Raw genomic sequence first — 20,921 nt, 5'->3', positions numbered from 1 at the left:
CTTTTTCAGGACATTTCCCCACAGCCCTCTGAGGTGGGCAGTACAGTACCCATTTCACAGAGGACAACGCTGAGGCTCGAGAGAGAAAGGAAGACAGAGGATGAGCAAGGGCCTGCACCCCGGTGGCTGCAGCTGCCCACAGCCCTGCTCGGAGACCGCTGCCCCATCCGTGTGCTGACCTCTATTTCTTTGGCACCTTTGGTGAAAATCAAATGACTGGATAAGTCAATTGGGCTCAATCTTCTATTCCATCCACCTGCGTGTCGGTCCTGTTCCAGAACTTTGCCATCTTCCTTACTGTGGCGTCAGAGAAAGTCACAAGGTTAGGCAGCAGTAAGTTCTCTTTGTTTTATTTTTTCCCCCTCACTCAACCCCCGGCCACCACCATTCCACCTTCTGTCTCTCTGCACGTGGCTCCTCCAGGGACCTCATATAAGCAGAATCCTACAGTATTTGTCCTTTCGTGTTCACTGAGCATACTGTCCTCAAGGTCCATTCCCGTTGTAGCAGGTCTCAGAATTTCATTCCTTTTTAAGGCTAGATGACATTTCATTGTATGATGGACCACATTTCGTTTATCTACTCAGCTGTCAGTGGGACTTCCCTGGTGGTCCACTGGTTAAGACTCCACGCTTCCACTGCTGGGGGCACGGGTTCGATCCCTGGTCAGGGAACTAAGATCCCACAAGCCGCTCAGCGTGGCCAAAAAAAAAAAAAAAAAAAGCTGTCAATGGTCACTTGGGTTCCTTCCACTTTCTGGCTACTGTGAATAAACGGTGCTGTGAACATGGGTGTGCAGATACCTGTTCAGGTCCCTGCGTTCAGTTCTACAGGGCTTATACCCAGAAGTCGAATTGCTGGACCATATAGTCATTCTATGGGGTGTGGATTTGGGGAGAAGCACGTTGTCAGCTTGGCTAAGAGAAGTGAGGGAAGGTCTGCAGGAGGGCTCTGGGAAAGAACAGCCTTCCACAGAGAGCTGAGGGAGTTAGGGAGTCTGGAGTCTCTGAACTCGGATGAGAAAACAATCACATCCTGATCGTCACTGACTGAGTTCAGCATTTCCCTCCTTTAGGATTGTGAACAGCAAACCCCAGAAGGGCCTGTGGCTTTGCCACCAACACTGTCATCGAGGGTTTCAGAACATAGTACCTCTATTGTAGAAATTTCAGAATGTCGTTTGGACTCAAGTAGTGGTAGTTCTTAAACCCACCACTAGGTATTATTTAATGACTTAAAAGAAAGTCCATATTAGCACATCACAAGGAAACAATAGGCTGACAATTTGAATGTAATTGGCTTCCTTTGTAATGCTACGTATTCTGTCTTATGCATTTAAAAACATGATACTGAGAAGGGGTTTGTCAAAAGCCTAGTTTAGATGATGCTGGGAAGATGTGATGTCTGGAACCCTGGTAGCCATTTTGTGACTCTGAGGGGCTCAGCCTGAGAGTAAAGCTGACTCAGTAAGGATGGTAGAGAGAGGAGTAGGGGAAGTTCCAGGGTCCTTTCCCAGCTATTATCAGAATTACCCAACCCAGGAAACTCCCCTCTTCAGGGCTTCTTATTTCTTGCCATAACTACTGGACTTGTTATTGATATTTATCCAGTTGAGTCAAGTTTCTTTCCCTCTTCTTTTTTTTGGCCACCCTGCAAGGCTTGCAGGATCTCAGTTCCTCAACCAGGGACTGAACCTGGGCCACGGTAGTGAAAGCCCGGAACCTAACCACTAGGCCACCAGGGAACTCCCAATTTTTTTGGTTGGTTGTTTGTGTGGTTTTCTTGCCGTGAAGATTTCATGACTGAAAGACAGTGTTTCCAAAGGGATCCATGAATGGCCTAGGGAACGATGGGTGAGGACAGAATCCTGCTGGCCTGCATAGAGCCTTTGTGTGAATTAGAAAGAGGTGCTCCTCTGGGTGGCTAAAAAGTGCCCTGGCTGGGGGCTGTGGCTTTTGGCAAGAATAAAAGCCTCTTTTCCTCCAGGCTGACACAGCCCCCAAGCGGGGGCACAGGGCTTGTCTAAGTGGGCTTGAGTTGGCTCTCCCCCGACCCCAGCTGTACACGGAGGCCTTGGGAGGAGACCCCAGGTTGAGGAGAGCAGGTGGGCTCCATGGAGGGGCTGGACATGCATCGGGTGGGGTAGAGAGGGGCTGGCAGGACCCCTGAGTCAGGCACATAGTGAAAGGTTCCCCTTCCCCGTCTGAGCATTTGGAATCCCCCAGGCAGCTGGCGCTCCCGAAATGCTATGCAGATTCCGCCCCAGGCTCTTTCGGGGAAGCAGCCAGAGTGCTGGTCGGAGGCCATGTGCCCACTTGTGGAACTGTCAGGGTCTGGAGTCGGGGAGGGTCCCTGGGCCGCGGAGGATTGAGCCAAGAAAGGCCTGGGCAGCAGGGAAGGTGAGGGAGGGTCTGGTGTCCACCCCTCCTGCCTCTGGGTCCCTCTGTCTTGCTTGGGGCTGCCTGGCTGCTGGGTGGGCCTCAGGGATGCACGCGTCAGGGGTTTGCTGCATGTTGCAGGGCCCGACATGGGTGCTGCAGCTGTGGCACTGGAGTCGGGGGTGGGGAGACACAGTCCTGGCCGCCGGTGAGGGGGGAGGGCAAAAGGGGCAAGTCACCAACAACTGGCCGAGGCACTGGACGCTTGTTGTCACATCTGTCAACTCGTGGGATATCCCTCCGAGCTCCAAACTCTGCTCTAGCCTCCCAGGGAGGGGCGGGGCGGGGCGGGGCGGCGCGGGGCGGGGCGGGGCGGCGCCGGCTGCCCAGGCCGCAGCAAAAGTGCCCGGACCTGCGCTTCTTACACGTAAGCGAAGCACAGCGAAGCAAAATGAAAGGTTCCTCGGTCACACCAGCCACGTTTCAAATGCTCCGCAGCCACATGTGTGACCTGAGGCTCCCGTATTGGACAGAGCAGGTCCAGAACACTTCCATCACTGCACAAAGAGGCCTGCCTTGACCCCTGGGACGCTCGGACCTGCGGGAACAGGGCCAGAGTTTCCCCCACACACACTGGGGGCCTCCCCAGAGGAGATGGGGGATGTTTGAGGTGGGTCTTTTGCACGAGCAGGGGTTTGCAGGTGGAGAACAGGGAGAGGAGGAGAGCGAGGCAGCAGAGATGGACAGAGGCTGGACCACCAAGGGCACTGGGCACTGGGGAGCCTTGAGAGAGCTTTAAGCTGCGGGGCAGGCGGGGCCAGCTTTGCCGTGGAGGAAGCAGCCGATATGCCCCAGTAGATGAGTTGGGGGTAATGGAGGAGGCGGGCGAGGCTGCCGTCCCTGTGGAGGTGCTCGTCACTCTTTCTCCCCGCCCAGGCGTCAGAAGTCAATCAGAATAGCGCTCAGAGCCCGCTGGGTGGGGGAAGAGCGGGCACCGTGCTCCTCGCAGGTGACCGTGATGCCCCCGGACTTACGGGCGTTACGTAGCAAGGGTTCCGTGCAGGCTCAGGGAGGGTGGATGAACACACATTTGACACACGGGGCCTGAGGCCTGAGGCCAGAGGCCGGCCTGTGCTGTGGAGGTTCACGGGCACCGGTAGAGGGGCGGGGGGACCCCGAAGGTCGGCCGCAGGCCCTGAGGAGCAGGAGTGGGGTGGCGGCCAGGTGGGGCTTAGCCGAGGCCTGGCACGGCCAGGGAATCGGCCCTGCTCCTGGCAAGGATGCCTTGGCAGGAGAGGGCTTCTGCCCAGGGTGCTAATGCCCTCTTAATTAGCCAGGCACTTGCCAAGGAACTGCCGCCACAGCCTCACTTTACAAAACACACTCGGGGCTCAGAGCTGGTCCAGCACCTGCCACACTGTCAGGTGGATGGCCAGGTGCGGCCTCTGAGCTGCCCGCTGAGGCCAATCCAGGCCTTCCCCTCGGGGCTTCCTGGTCCAGGACGACAGAAATAGAAATGCTTTGTAGGGACACGTTTTTGGTAACAGACACGGGGCAGGTCAGCCTCTGTACCTTTGCTCCAGCCAGCCTGGCTCTGCCCTGCTGAATTCCTATTCACCCAGCGTGGCCACCACTTCCTCCTGGGGGCCCTCCTGGACCTCACGGTTAACTCTGGGGTCTCCCCCACCGCCCAGGACAGCTCACTACGTGGGCCACGCTGTGGGCACCCACAGGTTTGGTTCCTGACTTAGAAGGGTTACAATTTAGGGGCAGGAGGGGGTGTCACAGATCTCTTGGCAAATCTGAGAAGAGCCACAGACTGGGCCCCTGAGAGCTCTATGTCCCTCCTAAAAGCTGGACCAGAGCCTCACTGTTCTGTCCAGGCCACAGTTTCCCTACGTGTAACCTGGCGGCCCTGAACCCCTATTGGCAGAGATGTTTCTGGAGATGGGGTGACAGCTGGTCCTGCCCTCCTTGGCTCTGACCCGACAGTGCTGGGGTGTGGCCTGTGGCCCTGGAAGGCACAGCTGTCCATCGGTTACTCCCACTTAGGGCACTCGTGAGGGATGCGAGGGATGCAGGGATGCAGGCCGTACCAGGCTGCCTCGAGGGGCCACAGGGGCAGAACAACAAAGACACCATTCACAGGCTCTGGGCCCCGAGGCCGGTCATCTATGGGGGCTGGGCCGTTGACATCTGTGCATCTGCAACGTGGATGGCTGTTCTGGCCTCTTACACATGCCTGGGACACACTTACCTCCTTTTGAGAGAAGGGAAAGTGAGCCTCAGAGAAGACGGGGAGCCCCCTGTTCACGGCTCTAAGTGATGCTGGCGGGAAACTCCCAGGATGTCACATCCTGTCCTTTTGCAGACGAGGAACTGAAGCTTCGAGGGGCCTCAAACCCTGGTCCCTGGACAACAGTCAAGACCAAGTGCAGGGCCCATGCCCTGAAAGCCGGCAGCCCTGGTCAGGTGTGACAGGAGGTTTCTAGCGTTGAGATCCTGGAAGGCAAAAGACAGGGTGTGAGACTGCAAAGCTGGTATGAAGGGGGAGCCCCAGCAAGGAGTGGGAGGTGCTGGGGGCGGGGCGGGGGACAATGGGAGACAGTCTAAGGCTTGATTTTGTCACTCCTAGCTGCGTGACTTGCTTACGTGCTTTTTTCCCCCAAGATTGATTGATGTTTCTTAAGTTGAGGTAAAGTTCACTCAACATAAAAATTTAAAGCACACAATCCTGTGGCATTTAGTATATACATTCACAATGTTGTGCAACCACCACCTCTACTTAGTTCTTTTTTTTTTAATTTTTAAAATTTTTTGGTGGTGCTGCACATCATGTCGGATCTTAGTTCCCCCACCAGGGATCGAACCCTCGCCCCGTGCAGTGGAAGCGTGGAGTCTTAGCCACTGGACCGCCGGGGAAGTTCCTCTACTTAGTTCCGAAACACTGTCGTCCCCCCCCGCCCCCCAAAGGAACTCCGTCCCCATTAAGCAGCCGCTCCCCGTTCCCCGGCCCCTGCAGGCACCAATCTCCTTTCTGTTTGGTTGTGTTTCTTCCGCCGCTCAGGCTCCTTCTCCTCATTCGTGAAGTGGGCATGACACCCGGTTGTCGGAAAGTTAAAGCATATAAAGCCCTCGGCGCAGTGCCTGCAGCGCCTGTGACTGTGAGTGGCTTAATGCCCGCCTCCCAACGGGAGCCCAGCACCAGTGACCCCAGGAGCGGTGGGAGCTGGGGCCCGGGTCTCGGCGGCCGGGAGAAGTGGGGCTTGGGAAGATTTCCTCGAGGAGAAGCCATGGGGAGCCCGAGGTGCCGGAGACCCTGGGCAGCGCAGCTTTGCCCCAGCCCAGGTGAGAGGGCTCAGCTCCGGGACAGGCACAGGTCAGGGCCCAGCTAGTCCAGGCAGGCATCTGCCCCTGGGATCAAGCCTGGAACGTCAGGTCAATGTGACAGCCTAGTAGGAATCTGATGACCTTCCACATGCCAGAGAGAATGGGGTGGAAACAGCCCTGGGGATGGAGGGGGTGGGGGTCATTCACTGGGCCAAGTCGTCATGGGATGTAAGTAAGAGGCAGAGCAAAAAAAAAAAAAAAAAAAAAAAAGCCAAATTAACAAAACCCTCAGAAATAAAGCTATGCACTTCTCTATCTAAATATCTATCAATATCTCCTATCTATCATCTATCATCTACCTATCACCTCTCCATCTCTACCTACATAATACATTCCTGAATAAAGGTACAGAGAGGGCTGGCAGGATGAGGTCCAAACACAACGAAACAGCACACACAGGAGACAGGACTAAGGCACAGGCGAAGATGCAGGGTCAGAATGTCAGGGTTCATTATTGTTATGAACATGTTCAGGCAGACATAAAAAACACAGTATGTTGTCTCTTCTCGTGCCATCACTGCTGGCACAATCATTGCATCCTATCTATTCCCCACCACAACTATCGTTTTTTTGGGGGAAGGGAGGACTGGGGTATTTTATTTTTTATTTTTAGTGTCCTCGTCCAAAACTTTTTATCATGGAAATGTCCAAACATTTGTTAAAGTAGAGAGACTCGGGAATTCCCTGGCGGTCCCGTCGTTAGGACTCCGCACTTTCACTGCCAAGGGCCCGGGTGTGATCCCTGGTCAGGGCCACGAGGCATGGCCAAAAAATAAAAATAGAGAGACTCACGGAATGCAATCCCATGTGCCCACCACCCTGTCTGGAATGGTTTAAGGCAAAACCCAGGCATCATGTCATTTCATAGGGAGTTCTTTTTCATGGCTTGAGAGATCTTAGTTCCCTGACCAGGGATCAAACCCGGGCCCTCAGCAGTGAAAGTGCCAAGTCCTGACCACTGGCCCGCCAGGGAGGTTCCTTTAGGGAGGGTTTCTGACAGGTAAAGACATTTGTTTGCTGCTTTTACAAACACTGTGCCATTTTTATACCTACCTCTGTGTTGTCCATGAGGAACTCTGCATGTATTATTATTTCCATTTGACAGGTGAGGAAACTGAGGGTGAAGTAACCTGTCAAAGGTCCCATGGCAAGTGTGTGTCAGAGCCAGGAGCCAAGTCAAGGCCTACTGACTCCAGCTTCTGCTCCTTGGCTTTTGTGCTGGGATGCATCCCAGGATGTCATTTCAGGAAGCCCCTGACCATCAGTGGTGGGTGGGCACAGGGAATTCTCCAAGCCTGCTGGACGGGGGAGGAGTCTGAGTCTTTGTGGCTCAGAATCCTCACTCGGGGAACTGGGTTCAGGCCTAGCTGAGCAGCCCTTCCTGGTGGCCTCATTTTCCTGCCCAGACCAGGCAGGAGGGCGCCCGGCGGCCAGCCTGGGAGCGGCTCAGGCCTGGCCCCAGCCAAGCACCTCCGTTCTCCCCGTGCCATGCCCTTGTTCCGGGCAGCTCAGGTGGCGCCTGGGTTCCCGTGGGGCCCAGGGACACAGCGTCCGTGTTCCTGTCCTTCCCCAGAGGGACCCAAGGTGGAGCCTGCAGACAGGACCATGTGACTGCACTGGACACAGAAGTGCCCAGTGTAACTGAGACTCGGGGAATGGAAGAGGCGGGAACATGGGTGCAGAGCAGGGAAGGAGTTTTGAAAATGCTCTTTTGCCAAACTGACCTAAGATTTTGTTCCTATATTGGCTTTTCGGCAATAATTAATCATAATAATAATTAAAAAAAAACTGAGATGCTTCCCTCTGCCCTCATCCAAAGATCTATGCTCATGAGACTCAGCCATCTGGTAGTTTTCCCTGTACTCAGGAGACCCCTCTTTCCCAGCAGCTGCTGTGAGCCAGGGCTCCCTCATCCCCCAATCTCCCCCCAAGCTAGAACAAGGCAAATACGTATCACCCATATTGGCTTTGGACAGAGGACAGAGTGAGCTCCCCATCACCAGAGGCATTCAAGCCAAGACTGGACAGCCTTAATTTTTTAGAAGTTGCCTGCTGGGTAAAGAGAAACATGAACACATGTTGGTTTGTGGTGGAGGGCATCCCTCTTGGGAGGAGGTTCTGGCCAAAGCAGGGCATCAATAGCAACAACCCAAGTGTCCATCCACATGGCAGCAGTTAAATAAATGGCACATTCATGCAGTGGAACATTACACAGCTGTGAAAGAGAACAAGGAAGGCACTCAGGTACTGAAGCAGAGACTGGGTTCAGATGCAAGTAAGAAAGCAGGATTGAAAATACTGTTTAAAGATGTAGGGATTTACAAGAATACAGATGCAGGTTTGCTTGTCTTTGAAGTTCATGGAAAGGGAGACAATCTAACAGCAGGTATGGAGGTAGTGGGTGGGAATGGGGGGAGGGGGAGGACAAAAGCCTTTTTAGGGTTTGGGAGATTTGAACCATGTGAATATATTGTCTGTTCAGAAAAAAATTAAATATACTAATTTAGCTCCACACCTATTGAAACGAACCTCAGCTCTTCATATACTCACCCCTACACCACCCCTTGCCCCCAGTCTCAGGACTAACCTGATTTTCCCCAACACTTCAGGCTCTATGTTGTTCACTCGACCTGGACTGCCCTCATCTGTAGGGAAATCCAAGGTCCCCTTTCTATGTGCCCTCCCCCACACTGCTCCATTTGATTTTAATTTATTCAGCAAACTGGCACAAGGCTCACGCTCCTGGCCGACTGATCCTAAAGCTTTGTACTTCACCATCGCTCTGACTACGGGACTAGGGTCCTGGGGATTCCTGGTGACCCTGGGGGCTGGAGGGAGTCTGGCCCATCCCCAGGACAGTTCCCAGGACCAGCTGGCATTTATGAGCACTGACCACGTGCCAGGCACTGTTTTTTAGGTGCCTGATGTGTGGAGTCACCAACTTGTCTCCGTTTGCCCAAGACCTTCCTGGTTTGAAAACCGAATGCCACGTCCCGGGAGCCCCCTCAGTCCCGTTCACAGCGCCTTCTGTCCTCTCAGCTTCTCTCCTGCGGCAGGTGCTATCATTATGCCCTTTTTAGAGATGGGAAAACCACGAACCAGGGGTGTGCATTTGAGTCCAGGAAGCCCGATGCAGGAACCCTGGCTGCCACCATACCCAGCCGGGCTCACCAGTCTTTCTGCCAAAAGCATCACCTGGGAAGGCCTGGACCGGCTCCCACTCCTGGCCTGACTGAGAGGCAGGAGCCCCCAACCCCAGCCTCCTTCCTGGCCTCCATGCTGCTAAGTTGTAGGAGGGGGACTCGCTCGGGTCAGAATGGGGAGCTGCAGAGCCAGGAGGGAGATGCCATCCAGCCCCCATCCCAGCAGGCACGTCTCAGCAGACTCCAGTCCTGCTGCCAGCATGGACCCCGCCCCCAACCTTCAGTTATTCAGCTCCCTCTCCTCTGAGCCTTGGTAGTTGGCCAGAGGGTTGGGGTCTCCCTTACGAGGGCTTTCTGGGGACTGGAATGGGTTCTGAGGGTGGCCAGGGACCGTGTCTGCTGAGCTCCATGCCCTCAGGGACTCTCAGACAACCCTGAGATGGGGGATTTGAATTTCTTCTACAAAAGGTGAAACAGGCTCAGAGAGGTTTAAGTGACTTGCCTACAGTCACACAGCCAGCGAGACCCTGGGTTTCAAGTCTATTAGATGACCTCAAAAAGAGACACTTGATTTCTCATCTCTCCAGAGGTGAGCTTTGTGGGAGGGGATGCTGTGGGCAGTGCCTGCCTGGGGCTCAAGGACCTGCCAGTAAACCCATTTGACCCAAATGATGGGAAAGTAACACAAAATTACCCTGAAAGATAAAAATCCCTGGAGGAGGTTGCCTGGGGGGAGCCACAGGCACAGACCAACCAGCCCAGGAGCTAGTTCAATGCCCTCTGCCTTTGGCCTCGAGACCTTGTGGGCAGCCTGTGGTCATGCTGGCATTCCAGGGGCCTGCTTGGCATGTGGGGAATGTCCCAGCAAAAGTCTTGGCCTTTGGAGATGCTCAGAAAAGGGAAGTGTTCCTCTACAGGGGCAGGGGTGGGCATCTGTAGGGAATATCCACGTTGACGGAGCAGGATGGAGAGCTGAGGTCCTAAAGGAGGGCTGTAGCCAGCGTCGCCCCTTCCTGTGTGCCAGGCTCTGCGTCCAATGCAGTGGGGACCTGGGGGTGGGTATCAAGTGGGAGGCATGCTGGCTCCTGGGTTCCACCCCTCGGGGCTGTGCTGCCTGAGCGGGAGCACGTCTCTGACCTGCTCAGTAAAAGGGCACGCTGCTCACTCTATGCCTGGAGAACCTCACCAGAACCCTGTGGCTTCTGCATCCTCAGAGTGGACACACTGCCACTTGTCTCAGCCACTACCACGGAGACCTATTTGGGCCAGCCCGGCTGGGTGCCTGGGCCACAGGGAAGGGTCTGGGTGGCTTTCAGGGCAGTGTCCTGGGAGGGAAGCCTCGGGGAACCCCAGCCCCCGCTCTGGAGGCTGCAAGGCCTGGGTTGGGTGAGTTGGGGTCTGCAGGCCCCTCCCCAGCTCCTGGCCTGCCCCCCACTCTTCTGCCCACAGGCCCTTGGAGGGTCCCCTCTCAGCTCCTTCAAGGCTCTGCTGTAAAGCCACCTCCTCTGAGGAGCCTCCAGGCCGCTCCGCCCTAGTACTGATGTGCTCTGTGGTCTTGCGGTCTCTATCACAACCTCAAACCTGGCTCGGCCTTCCTCCCGGCTGGGCTTGGGGTGCGGGGCCTCCGAGGGGTCCCGTGCTCTGGGTGAGTCCTCAGGCTGAGGTGCTGCGAGGGCGAGGCCTTGGCATTGGCGGGGAGGGGGCGGCGGCCCGAAGAGGGGGGACTGCAGAGGCCGGCCGAGCAGGGAACGCGGCGAGCCCAGCTCCCACCCGCGCCCCTCCGGGACCCTGCGCGACTCAGCTCGCTCCCTGGGCCCCGGTGCCCCCTCCTCGGCGAGCCCCGGGGCGGGGCGGGGGCGGGACCTCGCGACGCTGACGTCACCCCGCCTATAAAGAGGCTCGGGCGCCACGGGCCGGCTTTGTAAAGCGCTGCTGAGAGTGAGCGCACGGCCGCGGCAACTGAACAAAGGAGCAGGGCGCCGCCGCTGGGACCCGCCACCGACCTCCCGGGCCGCGCCGGCCTCCCGCCCGCCGCCACCATGACCGCCAACGGCACGGCCGAGGCCCTGCAGATCCAGTTCGGTCTCATTAACTGCAGCAACAAGTACCTGACGGCCGAGACGTTCGGGTTCAAGGTGAATGCGTCGGCCAGCAGCCTGAAGAAGAAGCAGATCTGGACGCTGGAACAGCCGCCCGACGAGGCGGGCAGCGCAGCCGTGTGCCTGCGCAGCCACCTGGGCCGCTACCTGGCGGCGGACAAGGATGGCAACGTGACCTGCGAACACGAGGTGCCCAGTGCCGACTGCCGCTTTCTCATCGTGGCGCACGACGACGGCCGCTGGTCGCTGCAGTCTGAGGCGCACCGGCGCTACTTTGGCGGCACCGAGGACCGCCTGTCGTGCTTCGCTCAGACCGTGTCGCCGGCCGAGAAGTGGAGCGTGCACATCGCCATGCACCCCCAGGTCACCATCTACAGCCTGGCCCGCAAGCGCTACGCGCACCTGAGCGCGCGGCCGGCCGACGAGATCGCAGTGGACCGCGACGTGCCCTGGGGCGTCGACTCGCTCATCACGCTGGCCTTCCAGGACCAGCGCTACAGCTTGCAGACGGCCGACCACCGCTTCCTGCGCCACGACGGGCGCCTAGTGGCGCACCCCGAGCCCGCCACCGGCTACACGCTCGAGTTCCGCTCCGGCAAGGTGGCCTTCCGCGACTGCGAAGGCCGCTACCTGGCGCCGTCGGGGCCCAGCGGCACGCTCAAGGCGGGCAAGGCCACCAAGGTGGGCAAGGACGAGCTCTTCGCCCTGGAACAGAGCTGCGCCCAGGTCGTGCTGCAGGCGGCCAACGAGAGGAACGTGTCCACGCGCCAGGGTGAGTGGGGACGCCGTCCCCCGCCTCTCTGGGCCATGCACAAAGCGAACCCCACCCCAGTCCCCGCAGCCTCCCGCCCTTTCTCGCCCGCGGCGCCGCTGCAATCCTGAGCGACGCCCGGTGCGCCCCCGCTGGGCGCGCGGGCCACCCCACCCCGCCGCGGGACCTACGCTCCGATCCCCAGGAAAGGGCGAGGGGTGGGGCTTTGCCCATCCTTGGGTGCCGCTGCATAACCCCCACTCCGCCTTGAGGTTGGGGCTCCTAGGCCGCGATTAGACGCCGCCCCTTGTGCCACCCTCCGAACCCTCGGCCTGATCTGGGTCCTCCCTACGCGCGCAGATCCCTCCCTCGCATCCGTGGGCCTAGCCCGTGGGGAGGGGACGCCCCTCGCCTGTTTCCTCGTGCCCCTCCCCCCGGCAGTGGGCCTTTGGCTCCAGGGAGACTAGGGGTCGCAACAGGCGCGGGGCGCGCCCCCGCTCCATGAAGGCCGCCTTTCGCGGGCGGGATGGGGGTAGCCTTTGATCTCCGCAGGGTGCGCTTCCACCTCCCCTCCCTCCGGGCCTTTCTCCACCTCCGCTGGCTGCTGGGAGGGGTTGGCCTCTGCTGGAGGGGGGGTGCCCAGAGTGTCTGCCCTTCCCCCCCCAGCCCCTCCTCCCGTGTCCGCCCCGCGCTCGAGGCCGCGGCCTTTGTGAGCAGGGGGGCGGGCTCGTCGACAAGGCCCTCCCTCGCCCCCTTTGTCCTGCTCCGTCTCTGCAGATGGGAAAACCAGATGCGGCCGGGCGGGGGAAGGAATCGACTTTCTGCGGGTTCCCCCCTGCTGAGGACCCCCCGCGCCGCCCCTAGGCCCAGTGCCCCGTCCGAAGCCACCCCAGAAGGCGGCCTCTCTGCTCGCGCCCCAGCCCCGGGACGGCGTGGCGTGGATGGCGCCCCGCCAGGCACCCCGCCCCGCGCCCGCGCGCGTCTCCTGGCCGGTACCCTCTGCTCTGCGGGAGCCAGAGAGCGGTCTCAGCCTGAGCCCGGAGACCCCAGCCCGGCACCCTCGGGAAGCCCCCCCTACCCTCGGTTGAACCCACCCCCAAGACTCCCGCCTGGAACAACTGGCTGCAACTCGATGCGTCCTCTCCCGGGGCCTCCCGTTGGCCTGGCGATTTCCTACTGGCCTGCGCGCCAGAAGTGAACCCTCCTCTTTCCCTTCTTAGATTCTCCCCGTAGGCGGCTTCTCTTCCTTCTGGCGCCCTCGCCCCTCCTTTGGGGGAACCTGTGGGTGTCTGGCTCCCCCAGCCGGGAAGTTGGACCCCAGCCTCTGGAGATAGCTGGATGGGAGCCCAGTCATTGCCCAGCCCCCCCTCCCCTTCCTTCTGACGGCCACCCTCCTGACCCGGCTCTGCCAAGGAGGTTGCAGCCCGGTGGCAGTTTCCTACCTGAGTGTGCTGATTGAAGTGGGTGGTGTTTCCTCCATCCTGCAGATGGGCAGGTTTAGGCCCAGAGAGGAGCAGCCATGTGCCCAAGATCACACAGCAAGTAAGCAGCATGAAGAACTGGGTTTGACTCCAGAAGGAGCTCTTATCTGGACCCCCTGATGCCTCCCAGCCTCTGGGGCACAGGTCCTCCCCTTTCCAGTCTCACACAGTACGAGGTGGGGCAGGAATCCCCACCTATTCAGCAAACACTGAGCCCCTATCAAGTGAGACATGCTGAGGCCTGAGTGGTGAGCACATGGGCATCTCCTGGATCCTTCCCTGCTGGGCCCAATGTTCTCGTTGGGACATGAGGAACATCCCAGAGGTGTCAAGCAAAGGTCTGGGGGTCCAGGAAGTACATGAGGGTCCCAGATTAGATGGGGGAGGTCCCTTTCTGAGGAGGACACTTGACCTGACCTGAGGATGAATAGAAGGTAGCATGTATCAGGTGTGTGGAACAGTGTTGCAGGTACAGGGAGCAGCTTGTGCAAAGGCCCCGAGGCAGGAAGGAGCAGAAAGCCCAGGGTGGCTGAACAGAAGCTTGTGAGGTTGGTAGACGGGACTGGAACAGCCGGCAGGGCCACAGGACCTAGGTTGGGTGTTCATCAATGCAGGCATGCTCCATGCTTGCTGGGCTGCATCTAGCACCTGCCCTGGGGAAGGTGTGGCAGGAACGCGTGGCCCTGGCCCTAGCCCTTGGCGCCAGAAAGGAGCAGAGAGATCCTGGGGGTGTTTCTGGCAGGCACTGGTGAGCCCGGGCAGGTGCCCTTTCCTTTCTAGTAAAGCTCGTTGGTGGCGTCATGGTGTGATTCAAGCTGATGGGGCAGGAGGAGACGGAAATTGCACCAGGAGAGCTGCTGGCTCATCTGTGCGTTTAAAGGGAAGGGAGATTTGGGAGCAAAGTTTGGAGCTACATTGGCCTCAGATTTTGGGGTCCTCATCTCGTTCTGATGTTGGCTGACCTCAGGTCTTCTTTGTGGGGTGGAGGATGCCCAGAGGACCTGGAGCCGGCATGGGCTTGGGGGGTGTGTCTGCAGAGGCCATTTTGGACAGGCCTGCGTGGCAAGGAGGCTTCAGCTGTGCTTCCGACACATGTTGGGAAACGCCAGCCAGGAAGGAGGAGCATCCTGGGTTTAGCTGGCTGGGGGAAGTGAATCATCATCCCCGTAGGCCTGCACAGGCAGGGCCTGGTGGGGGTGGGGTGCTCCCTGCTGAAGCTGCAGCCTGCTCTCTGGCCTCAGTTTCCCCATTTGTAAAGGGCTCGCCCAGGGCTGCCCTGGGCACATTCTTTTCGGCCAGACTGTATTTCTGGGAGGAGGCCATCACAGCCTACATTAGAGGAAGGATCGGCCACAGGGAGTGGGGGTCCCAAGAGCTGATGTGACCAGGCAGATGGCACGTGTCTACCCCAGCTCCTGGGAAGTGCTGTAGCTGTGACCACACAGGTGGGGGCGTGGCTTGGGCAGGGATGGAGGGTGGCAGGGCCACTGAGTGAGCAGTACTCATGCTACTTTGGAGCCTCACCTGCCCTGGGCTCCAGCCAGACCCTGGGCAGAGCCTCACCCCATTTCCCACCTGGTCTCACAGCCTCTTTGCATCTGGCCAGCTGTGCCCTGGGGACTCCATGCTCAGGAAGTGCCCAGTCCCAGCCGCTCAAAGGTGAGGCTGGCTGGCTGAGAAAGGGCTGGTCAAGCTGGGCTTTGCAGGATGTGTAAGAGTTCTCCTGATGAGGCAGGGCATTTCAGGCCCAGGGAACAGCTTGTGTAAGGACAGAGTAGGGATTTAAAGTGGTCAGGTAGTGGCAAGAGCTGACTGGGAAGAGGGGAGGTGAGGTGAGGCCACAGATGCTTCTGGGCCCCCTCCCTTAAACTGAATGGGGGTGGTGGAGAGTGCCTGATTTGAACAAGCCAGGGGAATATGTGGACTGCTAAGGCTGAGGGGGATGGGGATCATGAAGTGTGTTGGCAGGGAGGGGGTGCTCCCTCCAAGCCACTGTACAGGATGGCTCAGAGGCTCGAGGTGGGGAAAGCCACGATGTGGGGGGACACGCCGGGGCCCGGCGTCTCAGTTGTGCTCTCTGGAGCGGGTCGGGGGGATGTGCCCATGGGCTCTGTTGAGCCCCCGCATCTCCTGCCTCCTCAGGGCTCCTGTGGGCCTGTGACTCAGGTTTTTTGTGCTGCTGTTGATGAAAAGAAAAATCCCGAAGAAAACCCTGTTCCCATAGTAACCGAGCTCTAATTAGAGACTCCAAGGCCCCACTCCAAGTGGGGCCTTTCCCATCTGGGCAGGGCCTTGGAGCCAGGAGTTACCCCACTGGAATGGGGAGGGGATACTCTTCCCACCCCTTCCTGTCGCGGGTGGAAGACCTGCTGTCTACTTGGCACTGGGCTGCTAAATCCTTTCCATCTCAGACCGGGCCCTTTTGACAGGCAGAGAGGGAAACTGAGGCTGCGTGGGGGGAGGCACTCAAGGGCACCTGGCCCCGGCTTTGCATACCTTGCGGGCTGGCCTAGGCCTGTTTATCAAACCAGTTCCAGGACTGGACACACCCAGGCGGGACGGGGTCTGAGTGGCTGAGCAGGTGGTGGTGGTCGTGTGGCCCTGAGGAGGTACCCGCCGCTGCAGAGCCTCCCTTTGTTCCTGGAAATAACTCTGTGGAATTGCTGGGAGGAGTCAAGCCCAGGGCTGTCCGCGGGAGCGCAGGGCTGGCTAAGCTCTCAGGAACCAAAGCCTCATTGAAAAGGAGCCCCTGCACTTGCTGTGTTTGTCCTCGGGCAGGCTGGCGAGCGCCTTGTTCGCTGGCAAGCCTCTGTTATGTCAGGTAGGCTGGTCAGTGCTAGAGATCTGACTGCCACTCGGGGCCCTTCCCTGCCCCCTTTGCCCCTCTTTCTGGGGAGCCCTGTCTGTCTTTTCTGCTGCTGAGGGGTGCCCGGTGGGGCTCCTCCTCGTCTGTTCTTTCCTTCCCGTCAGCCGGCCTGCCACGTGTTGGGCAGGTGGTACCATGTGGCTGGGCAGGCTGGGGGTGGCAGCTCTGCAGCAGCGGCGGGGGGGGGGGGCAGGCCTGCTGGGCGAGGTCTGAGCAGGGATGGAGCCCAGCCCCACATTGTGCTCCTGGTGTGGCCTTGAGGATGGTCGTCCTCTGGGTGGCTTGGGCACCCCGAAGGCCCGGCCCCTGCTGATCCTCGCCCCGTGCTTCACTGGGGCGTGATGGGGGATCGAGCTCACCTCTACCCCCGGGGCCTCAGTAGTCAGCAGATCCCTGACACTGTGGCTAAGGGGACCCAGGGGGCCTGGAGGGTCAAGCCCAAGCGTTGTGAGGGTCTGCTTCAGAGTGACCCGTGGAGGCCACATCCACCAGTCCACAGAGGGGAGGGAGGGTTGGGGGAGAGGGCATGGCAGGAGGCCTGAGTTTGCCCATCTCTCCTCCCGAGAGCCCTGGACCCCTAGCTTTCTCTCTGGGTGACCTTGGGCAAGGGCACCACCTCTCTGCCTCATTCTCCTTCGTGATGGGGTGGCGCTGACATGGGACACGAGACCCGGTTAGCATGGGGCTGACACCTTTCAGGCCCTCTGGGTGGTGGCTGGAGAACTAAGAATGGGTCCTGGGGGAGGGCCTGGGGGTGCTCAGACCCCAGGCTCTGCCACCCGCCAGCCTCTGCCACCCGCCAGCCTCATCTCATCTAAAAGGACACCTGCTGCCCGCCACTGATCCCGGCTTCATAAAGGCCTCAAGGCCCAACTCACCCTGCTGCTGAGGCCCTTAGGATCCATGGCGCTTGGGGATGTGAACTTGTTGGGACCAAAGATCCCACTTCAGGTTTTATCTGGAGGAGTCCATACGGATGTGCAAAACGACATGGCTGCAGCTTGTGGGAGCAAGACCCCGGAAGCCACCCCCTTCACAGACGACTTAGGGACATGGAAACGTGTAAAGGTGTTAGGCAGATCATTTGCAAATCGAGGTCTGTAGCATGCATGCACTTGAAGGTCAAGAAAATGCATATGTGAGCGCACGGGGAAAAGGCTAGGAGTGTGTGGTCGCCCGCCGTTCACGGTGGCGTTCTGGGGGTGTGGTGGGCGTGGGGGTGTGTGTGAATTCGCTTTTATGAGTTTTCTAAATTCCCTGAAGGGAACGTGTGCTATGACTCTCTTGACACGTATACAGAAGCAGGAAGGATATCATGAACTACTACCATATACCGACTCTCCCAGCTGCAATATTCTGCCACACTAGCTCCCTGTCCCTTTATTCATTGCTTCTGGTTGTATTTAATGCAAATCCCTGACATCAGGGCATTTCATCTCAAAATGTTTGTGTGTATCTCTAAAAAACAAGGCCATTTTCTTACTTAATGACAACATGATTAACAATAATTAATCCATGCTCTCTACTCCTGGACCATGTTGAGAGTCTCCCCGTTGGTTCTACAATATCTTTTTTTTTTTTTAACAATATCTTTTTGCATCTGGTTTGTTGGAAGGTATTACTTCTGTAATCAGAGAATGTGATGTGTAAATGGACCTAGCTGGCCTTGGCCCTTGACTTGTCCTGCCTGGGATCCTGGGTTCCGCCCTCTGAGGTGAAGGCCGAGGGGTCTGAGCCGCACTGTGGGGTCTCAGCAGCCCCCTACTGTGTTGGTGTGTGCGGGCAGGGCTGAGGGTCAGCCAGCACTGGGGGGGCGTGGGGGTCCCTGTACTAGCTGGAGGCTCTCCCAGCAGGTATGGACCTGTCGGCCAATCAGGACGAAGAGACCGACCAAGAGACTTTCCAGCTGGAGATCGACCGCGACACCAAAAAGTGCGCCTTCCGCACCCACTCGGGCAAGTACTGGACGCTGACGGCCACCGGGGGTGTGCAGTCCACTGCCTCCACCAAGTGAGTGCCCCGCTGCCCGCCTGTCACTGCCCGCGCTCGCCCAGGCTGGCCTTCCTGTGGGGCGCGCCTGACCCTGTCCCGCCACCCCCAGGGATGCCAGCTGCTACTTTGACATTGAGTGGCGTGATCGGAGGATCATACTGCGCGCGTCCAATGGCAAGTTTGTGACAGCCAAGAAGAACGGCCAGCTGGCTGCCTCGGTGGAGACAGCAGGTAGCCACCTGGGGGCGTACCTCAAGCCCTTGTTCCCTGGAGGGTCTAACTGTATGCCATGGTCACTTACGAACCCCACCCGAAGCCTGCCCTGTGCTGGGCATCCTCCCAGACTGGCACCACCCTGCCTCACCCTAGGGCTGGCATGCTGTGTGACCCCAGACTCCCGCTCTCCCTCTCTGAGCCACACCCTGGGTGTCCACGCCCAACCCCACGAGGCTCACTTCTCTTCCACCTCCTGGGACAGGGGACTCGGAGCTCTTCCTCATGAAGCTGATCAACCGCCCCATCATCGTGTTCCGTGGGGAGCACGGCTTCATCGGCTGCCGCAAGGTCACAGGCACCCTGGACGCCAACCGCTCCAACTACGACGTCTTCCAGCTGGAGTTCAGAGACGGCGCCTACAACATCAAAGGCAGGTTCTCCTGTGGGCAGTGCCGGGTGGGGCCCCCTGGGCTCAGGGGGCCGATGTTGGACACAGAGAGCAAACCCTTGCCCCACTTGAGCCTGGCTTTGGGGCTCGGCTTGGCCACCCTGTGATGTGGCCTGGGCCAGGCCCCATCTGGACACCAGAGGCTCTAGGCTGGGGGGGGGGTAGCCCCTTCCCCTCTTGTCTGTACAGGAGGGAGATGTCCGGCCCACCCCAGGTAGAGCTAGAGAGGGAGACGGGATTCTGGAAAGGCTGGGCGGGGGAGGGGTCACACACGAGTTATGGGACCAAAATTCTGGTGGGAGGCGGGGGAAGGGACTCCAGTCCAGCATGGGCCCGAGGCTTGGGTGGATGTAACAGACCCCACCCCCATTCTGGAAGCCGTGACTGGAGGGTGGGGAGCAGAGCCCAGGCAGGGCCTGACGGGGCCTCCCCTTGCCCCTGCTCCAGACTCCACAGGCAAGTACTGGATGGTGGGCAACGACTCCTCCGTCACCAGCAGCAGCGACAGCCCTGTGGACTTCTTCTTCGAGTTCTGTGACTACAACAAGGTGGCCATCAAGGTGGGCGGGCATTACCTGAAGGGGGACCACGCGGGGGTCCTAAAGGCCTGCGCTGACACTATCGACCCCACCACGCTGTGGGAGTACTAGGGCCCCGCCGCTGGCATCCCCCTCCCCACCCTGCCCAACCCGCCCTGCTAACTCTCTTCTCCAGGTGGGCTCTGCTGTGGGTGGCGAGCCCCTTGCCTTTCAAACTGGAAACCCAGAGCAAATGGTGCCCTCACCTGTTGTCCCACGTGGCCTCCCCTGGGCAGGTCAGAGGCTGTGACCTGGTCCTTGGAGGGATTTCACATCCCTCTGCTCTCTCTTCTCTGCCCTGGGCGAGGCTGGAACTTCTTTCTTCTGACCTCAGACAACTCTGAGCCTTATTTCCCCGAAGAGGCCGAGGAGGAGTGGGGGGCTGGGAGGCCTTCCCGAGCTCAGCTCCTGGGAGTGGCGGGGTGTAACTGGAATCTCCTGTCCCCTCCTGAACCTCCCCCTCCCCCATTTCCCGGGAGCCAAGCTCTTGCCCCAGGCCTGTTGGTGGCCCCCCTGGGGCGCCATCCCTGTGTTGTCAGGAGGACAGCTGGTGGACAGGACGGGGCTGGCTCCAGGCCCCTGTGAGTGGAGCAGGTTTGGTTTGGTGGCCGCCCGGGCCTGGCCACTGCACACACATCCTGCTGTGGTCCGGGGGTCCTGCTCCTGTCTCTTTTCTTTCACTCTGGCCTGACTGGAAGCAGAAAATGACCAAGTCAGTAACTTTTTTTTTTCAGTGAAATGTTATTGCTGGAGGAGCCCCAGGCAAGCCTGGTTGTAGCCATGGGTGGTCTTCAAGGGGTCTTGGTGGGGGGGTAGTCTTGAGACAGCATCTCCGGGCCTCAGTGCCCTCTACCCACTGGTGGTGGGGTAGGTGGGGTGCCTCCCTGAATCCAGAACCTGCCTCCACCTTCCCAGGGGGCTCTCACCGGCCCCTTCCCTCCCATGTGCGTGGGCCCCAGGCCTGTGTCCCCACCTGGTGGTGCTGGGCCCTTCACCGCCTCAGCCAGGGCCCCTGGTGTGATCGGTGCTCCTCTTCTGACTGGACTCCCGGGTCTCGGCAGGATGAAGCTGGGCGTCGCCCTCAGCCGGGAGCCCCGTGGAAGCCCCCTGGTCCCTGGCTCCTAGCCCCGCCCCTGCCAGTTCCCTTCCCCTCTGGTTAGTGTCCACCATGCATCTCACTCTGGGTGTCTTGGTCTTTTATTTTTTGTAAGTGTCATTTGTATAACTCTAAATGCCCATGATAGTAGCTTCAGACTGGAAAGAGCAAAATAAAGTTAACGCAAGTCTGCACCCCTAGGGTTGGTGTGTGTGTGTGTTGGGGGTGAAGGCAGGTGGCAGGGGTGGGCCTGGGAACCCTCCTGCTGCAGGTTTCCGGGTTAGAGGTCAGGCCCACACAAACCAGCAGAGCGGACTTCCTCCTGCCTTGGCACGTGTGCCTTGACGAGCTTGGAGGTGCGGGGCCTGGGTGCCCCCTTTCCATACTGCAAGGGGCCTCGTGTGCATCCATCCACACGCCAACACAGCAGGCTTGGGCCCCTTGGGACCTGGATGTGCTGTCTGGGCGCCCTTGGAGGACAGG

General features: G+C 58.9%; 1 protein-coding gene across 1 annotated transcript; it reads left to right on the top strand.

Annotated features, from left to right (window-relative positions):
* The first annotated feature begins 10,855 nt into the window (after positions 1 to 10,855).
* Positions 10,856 to 20,632, top strand: FSCN1 (fascin actin-bundling protein 1). Its single transcript, XM_060032500.1, has 5 exons — positions 10,856 to 11,782; positions 17,962 to 18,118; positions 18,210 to 18,331; positions 18,579 to 18,746; positions 19,212 to 20,632. The coding sequence occupies exons 1-5, from the start codon at positions 10,951 to 10,953 to the stop codon at positions 19,412 to 19,414; spliced, it is 1,482 nt and encodes a 493-aa protein (XP_059888483.1). The 5' UTR covers positions 10,856 to 10,950; the 3' UTR covers positions 19,415 to 20,632.
* Positions 20,633 to 20,921: the final 289 nt, after the last annotated feature.

This window comes from Delphinus delphis, chromosome 15 (genome assembly GCF_949987515.2).
Source record: "Delphinus delphis chromosome 15, mDelDel1.2, whole genome shotgun sequence".
NCBI lineage: Eukaryota > Metazoa > Chordata > Mammalia > Artiodactyla > Delphinidae > Delphinus > Delphinus delphis.
Note: the sequence above shows the minus strand (reverse complement) of the source record. Positions and strands in the feature narration are given on the sequence as shown.